This window comes from Tachysurus fulvidraco, chromosome 12 (assembly GCF_022655615.1).
Source record: "Tachysurus fulvidraco isolate hzauxx_2018 chromosome 12, HZAU_PFXX_2.0, whole genome shotgun sequence".
Taxonomy (NCBI): Eukaryota; Metazoa; Chordata; class Actinopteri; order Siluriformes; family Bagridae; genus Tachysurus; species Tachysurus fulvidraco.
The window spans coordinates 17489570-17496154 of record NC_062529.1 but is presented as its reverse complement, the minus strand read 5'-3'; the positions used below and the strand labels follow the sequence as shown (position 1 = coordinate 17496154).

Below are 6585 nucleotides of genomic sequence, written 5' to 3'. Positions count from 1 at the left end.
AGAATACCGAGGTAGTGGTATACTAGAGGATGATTTTCTCTCAGGCTGACCTTTCACACTGAATGCAGCCTATTCATTAAGACATCTTTCGAATTTTAAATAACACAACATGCGTTTTCTATTCTGTTCTGTTAGGAGATTTATTTAGATACTTACCTCAGCCTATTCTAGATTACACCGAAGAGGGAAAAATGTGCACAAAGAGCTTCTCATTTAATCAAGAACTTTAATGTTGGTTATAAACCAATTACAAAAACAATCAAGATACTGTTCTGCTTTTTTGTAGGAAAAGAATGATGAAATTAACAAAAAGTTGAGAGGTAATTCTATGAACATAATAGACAATCAACAAAACAGACAGACAAAAAAAAAAAAAACAATAAAAAATAAACACTTCCTCAAACTTTGGTGAAAAACACATGTTCAGGACTGTATCTATAATACATTCCAAAATGATGCCCTCAGTTGATGAGAACAAACCAGTAGCCTATAGCTATAAATGTCTAAACTGCAGCAATAATTCAACATATCTTACCTAAAAAACATGGTTGGACTGTGCCAGTGTTCAACTCCAAACCATAATTCTAGATGCTACAGGGGAAAAAGTTGTTCAGTACCAACCACTTAGTCAAAATCATTTACAACATACAGGTCATTAGAATCCATCAACCCAGAAATAAGCCATGCAAATTTTTTTTCTCTCATCCAGTTATTATAGAACATTCGTTATTCATGTTAAATATGACTTTTTGGTGATGAACCGTTTTGCCCTTTTCACAATTTGTCTTCCCTCAAAATAATTGCTACACAATTACCACAAATGCCAGTGTCAGTCTTTTGGGTCATTGCAGAGATAATGCATTTACAAAGATCAATAAACAAAGAAAATACACAGGAGGAATGAATTAATTGAGGTCCCACTCCAAACCCTTAAAAAAAATCTTAATCCAGTCACAAAGCCATCACAGAGGAAATGGGCAATGGCAGCGATTCCTCCCTTTCGTGCTGAGGTTCAGGTCCTCTGTGGTAAGACCAGAGCGCATGAAGCAGTGTAGTATAGCATTTTGTGCTATATGTAGAACTGGTGCACAGCTAACTGGTTCATAAATGGGCGCACCAGGTTGTCTGTGGCAAAATAGAAGATCAATCCAAAGGTAATTGAAATGGGGAGAGCTGGTAGGGCTTTCTTAAAGATGGCCAAGAGCAGGAGAGTTAGACACAAGCCCTGTGAAATACAGAGACAAAAATCATTTTCATAGAATGTAGAAGAAAAACAAGTTACCATAGAAATGAAAAAGGATCGTCAAATATCAATATATTAAATATACATTGCCATGATAATTTACTTCTTATAAATTAGCTATTGAAAAGAAGGAAAAAAAAAATCATATAGATATATAACCTCCTTCAAAAGTATTGGAACACCACGGCCAATTTACAAAGGATTAGATTACTGTAGGTTTCTGGATATTTAAATATATGGCACCTTTGGTTTGAAGCCACACAATTTTCAAGTGGTAATAAATACTGATACATCTGACAAGTGTTTCTTCTTGTCCAGTTGTGCCCTGCTAGATTGTAGGTTTAATCGGTTCTCCGAATAGCTACTGTCCAGAATGATCTGTAGATTTCATCTGAGGGTACTGTATTTTGAAGCCAAACAACAACCAATCAGTAGCAAGAATCAAACGCCCGGATTGCAAATCATTTAAAAAAAAAAAAACATGCAACAAAAGCTCTTGAATAAAGAATAACTTCTACCAAAGTGATAGAAAAAGAAAGTGTGGAGAAAGCAAATCGTATGAACCAAATATTAAGCAATAAATGTGTTCTTTATTTTCATACTATTTGTTCCTAAGAACTAGATATTAAAGGTGCCGTGTTATAAGTTGTTTAACACATCTGTGTTAATACCAGGAAATGAAAGCTGAGTTTCTGATCTATAATCTCATGTTAATCTTTTGCTCTATTGAACTTTCTCCTCCAGAGCTGAGGCCTATTCTTTTCTTGAACTGATACATTTGGTTGCCATTACTTGTTGATTCTATACATCTTTCCTGATAAACCTGGACTTGTGACAACTTATGATTCAATCCTCTTCGGGGATAAATAAACTGGAAATAATCCCTTGCTAAATGATGTCATTGCTACATTCAACTCTTTAATTATTTCATTCTGTGCAAGTAATACATCTGGACAATCAAATATCTCTGAATTTCTTTAGTTACAGTTACATGTTTGAATTTTTACTACTATATGTTTAATTATGATTAATTCCTACAATTAACGCACGTGTTAAATTCATGGAGCTTCAAAGAGAGTAAACTCTTTGGAAGACAACTTAGGGAACAGAGTCTGGATGGAACACCAGTCCAACTCAGGCCAACATGCACATTCACCCCTTCCTGCACACCTAAGTACTATACAGAGTACCCGATCCACCTTCTGCCATGTTCTTGGGAGAAGGGAGGAAAAAGAAGCACCTGGAGGGACCTGTGAGAACATCCACACAGACAGTAACACAAGCTCAGGATCGAACCATACTGAACTAGAACCTCGATCTGTAATACAGCCATCACTACCTGTTGCTCTACAATACTATCTACTAATCTACTGATAAAACATAGTACGGGTTGATTACTTACAATTAGAATGGCCACAAAGCAGGCTAACGTTGTGTTCCAGTCCCCACTGGCTGTAGCTGAAGCCTTTCCCACAAGCATACTATAAAAGATGAAGTCACCAAGACCTAGCTTCACCCCCCCTGGAAGAAAAAATCATGCATGCATTCTGTCTGTACTGTTGGCCAGTATTATCTCAAATTAATTTCAAATTCATATTTATTTGTAAAGAGATTTTAACAATGATCATTGTCTCAAAGCAGCATTACAGAGCATAAAGATAGTACAAAATGTTTAATATTATACAAAGCTTGGTATTATACAAAAGTGCAAGATTAACATTAGACATATTAAATGTGTTTGTTTTGTTTTTATCCCCAATAATCAAGCCTCGTTTGGTGCCGTCATGTTATCCTGGAGGATTGGTTGTATTCTTCTGATACTTACTCTCCTCTTCATCATCGGCTTGCGGTGGGCGTGCTGATGGCATCTGCTGGATCTGACGCCTCGACTCTTCGGTGGACTGCAGAGGACCGAGACGATGCTCTTGTTGGCCAACCCAATCAGATGTGAAACCACCATCGTCTTCTGGCTGAGCCACTGGAGCCGTTGCAACTACAGGATACATCAAGAGGCCTTGAAGTGAGATCAGAAGTTAGAGCATGGAAGAATATATCAAATTCGATACTTCGATAAAAAGAAAAGAAAGAAAACAGTTTTATTTAAGAGACAGAGCAGAGACGAACTTACATTGCAGCAGCTAAAAAGATTTGCATGACCCTCTCTTAGCCTCTGAAGCAGCCATCTATAAGACTTACCGTGGCTCTCTCGTTTAGGGGCAGCTTCTGAAGAGCTATTCCTCGGCTGCCCGTTGTCTGCCATGCCAACCAGCCACACCATAGTCGCTGGCAATCGAAGAGAACGGTGTTATCGTTAAAAGTGGACGTGTGCTAATTAATAGAAAGTCACAAGTGGATTAATATAAGTGTTAATATCTTACAAGAGTAGATGAGCCCTGGAAACATTGGTTCATTTCTTTCTTGAGCCGTTTCAACGAGAATCCGAAGAGGTCCCTTAGGACACAACACAGCCAGCAGGTCTGTCAGAGAAATAAAGGGGGACAATACATCAAGAAAGAGTCAAGAAAATCTCCAGTTATAAACCCTGGTTTACTGCAAACACTGAATTTAAATACTTTGAATATGTTAAAGTCTATACAATAACCTTACACTCAAAGATTAACATCACTAAATCCAGATTTCCTTAGAAGCTGCTAAACTGCTATGCTAGAATATATTAAGACAGATACCAAATAGCATATTTGTGTTTTTTCTTTCCCTGGTTTCCCTCTGCTTTTACTCCTCAGCAATAAGCTGTTGGTGATACTGATAAATTTCCAACATGAATGTGTGAACTGAATACACAAGCCTGGAAACAAAGCAGTCATGCTGCTCTACGTCCCTCATGGAAGAAGAAATCCCTCATGTTTACAATGGAGACAATTATGCAAGACTAAAACATATATGGAGTAGATTAAACTGCTGAATCGCTTCCTCTGTGCAAATGAACCTTCTTTGAGATTGCATGAAACCTGAATGAAACCCTTCACGTCTCTCGGGTGGGTGGGTTGTTGTTGGCATCATCTGAGTGGATTGCTGTCTTCTAACCTGCTTAAATGAACTGAACCAAAATGGAAAATCTGCCAGGGTTTGGTCCAGGCATTGATTTTAACAGCCTAAATGATGAAAGCATAGGTAAAAGCACTTTAACACACTTTTTAATGTCTATCAGCCTTCACACAGGTCATCACACTGAGAAAGCCAGAGCTGAGCTCACTTTAAATCTATTCTGGTCTTACTGAAAAACAATCCTTAAATAACTGGCTTTATCCAGGTTTTCTCAAGATAACATTGTTTGGAAACGTCGAGGGGGTAATTTATTATGTGGGAGGGGTGAGATTACAGGAAATTTGGACGGGATGAAAACTCCTTTATATTGGCAGTCGTAACGTTGTTCTTCTTTACTTTGCCTTTCCGCAAATTATATCCTGTCTTCTTCTATACTACAGGATGAAGAGAACTTGTGTTTCAAGCATTTTTATTTCCTTTCATACGCATACTATATGCACACAAAGACGCTTCTCTATGCTAGCCTCTTTGCAAGCTGTAGTTTAACCCTATGTCTGGTGCATACTCATGCCTCATCCTTTTTTCCCCTCCTCAGTTAGTTAATGAGACTGACTACCTTACTAACCATAGACAGAGATGACAGCCAGGATGAGCCAAGCGGTCCACTCAGGCAGGTACTTGATGAACACCAGGGACATCAGCGCACTAATCATGATGAGGTAGGCCTGCTGTAGTCGCAACGGACCCTTCCAGTGGACACAGATCATTCCGACCACCCCGAAATTCCAGATGATCACCGCCAGCGTGAAGTAATCCATGGCTACGTTGTACGTCTTGAACACCTCCCTGCGGCATGGACATGACAGACACACGTGTCTAAGCGGCATCATTACAGACAAACCTGCTTGTGGAATATATGGGGAAAACTTGTGGAAGCTACTGTATCGTGATGCACACAGTTTATCAGCTAGAGTGTTATGTTACTTTTATAGCATGGCCTAGGTTCTACTCTCTATAAGCATCCCAGTTCTGCAGCTCGCTTTGCACTGTTTATATGATGTTCGACTGAAGCACAACTCACAGCAGGTAAACAAAGGAGAAAAAGAAGAGCAGGAGCAGGGAGGAGAAGAACAGCCAGGCATGGATCACCTGTAATAATAACAACAACAACAACAACAACAACATGACATTAAGAGGCTAGTAACACAGAAAGGCACTTTTTAATATTTGACATCTTGGATTATTGATTTATTCTGAGTTTCAAGGTCAGGGCAAAACAAAGGTGTCTCCCAAATCACACTCAAGCACTATTCTGTCTTTTAGTGTAGTAGTGCTGTGGCAGATGTGTGTTCAGACTAAAAATACCCACATGATGCACATATTGAGCACTTCATACACTTAAAACTCACAGCTTTACTTACGTAGCTGAATAGGGGGTTGCCAGCTTCTATGGGTAAGGTATATAGTGCAAGTATGTAGTGTATGTTATTTTAGATGCAAGTCATGTAAAAGCATGCCACTTACTGCTAGCATGGCATACCTTATAGCAGCGGTACTTATAAAGCAGTACCAGTACCAGCGTCATCACCACAATCACACTGATCATGATGGTAGCGTTGAGGATGGAATTTACAGCACGCTGGCCCACAGTGTCTGTGTCTTCGCGGAAGGGAGTGTAGATGCTGCATGACGAAAATAAATCTGATCATTAGATTAGCTCTCCTTTCTCTGAGGAGGAAAAATCAGTAGCCTGGGCACATGGGACAAGCAGATTTTGTGCCTGGGATACTCATGAAAAAAAAAAAGTTCTCTCTCATTTCTGTAGCTCTTAGTTAAAGTTAATGCACATCGCAGTGGTGAGGAATACTCACTCTGGATCCCAAAACAAGCCCAACAACAGTATTATTAACACTCACAGCTGCTGGCCATCCTTCTGCGTGTAGAAGCTGACCGACTTGATGGTTGCCACGACGACCACCATGCACAGTGTGACTGGGACGAAGAGCATGATGACATGTTTGGCTCCATACTTCAGAGTGAGCTCCTCGTCCTCCTCTTCCTCATTGTCGGTGACCACTTGTGGACCGCGAGTCGAGGGAGGCTGGCCGTTGAGCTCAACCTCTCTCCTTGGCCGGGCTGCAGATCTGCTTGTGTCTGTGTGCTGGTTGGCCTCCGCTCCTTCATGCGGCTGCACGTGAAAGGTAGATGATCAGAATATTGTTATGTGCTGCATGGCTACAAAAAAGGATTAAGCAATTTGCAGAATGATCACCAGTACTGTGGTTCTGTGCTGAATTGGCCATGCAAACAAACGTATTAAAAACCAGAACTGAAAA

General features: G+C 39.8%; 1 protein-coding gene across 5 annotated transcripts in view; it reads right to left on the bottom strand.

The window, feature by feature from the left end:
* Positions 1-206: 206 nt before the first annotated feature.
* Positions 207-6585, bottom strand: part of psen1 (presenilin 1) — a 10784-nt gene continuing 4405 nt past the window's right edge. For 2 of the 5 annotated variants that reach the window (XM_027172581.2, XM_027172582.2), the window contains exons 3-11: positions 6166-6437; positions 5790-5931; positions 5331-5398; positions 4875-5095; positions 3622-3720; positions 3440-3526; positions 3069-3257; positions 2646-2764; positions 207-1225 (exon numbers count right to left, since the gene is read on the bottom strand). In XM_027172581.2, coding sequence (XP_027028382.1) covers positions 1070-1225; positions 2646-2764; positions 3069-3257; positions 3440-3526; positions 3622-3720; positions 4875-5095; positions 5331-5398; positions 5790-5931; positions 6166-6437 — 1353 coding nt within the window. In that variant the 3' untranslated portion in view covers positions 207-1069. Of the gene's footprint in view, positions 1226-1579; positions 1644-2413; positions 2494-2645; positions 2765-3068; positions 3258-3439; positions 3527-3621; positions 3721-4874; positions 5096-5330; positions 5399-5789; positions 5932-6165; positions 6438-6585 lie in introns of those variants that run through there. The other 3 variants (XM_047821674.1, XM_047821675.1, XM_027172583.2) reach the window with 3 other exon arrangements.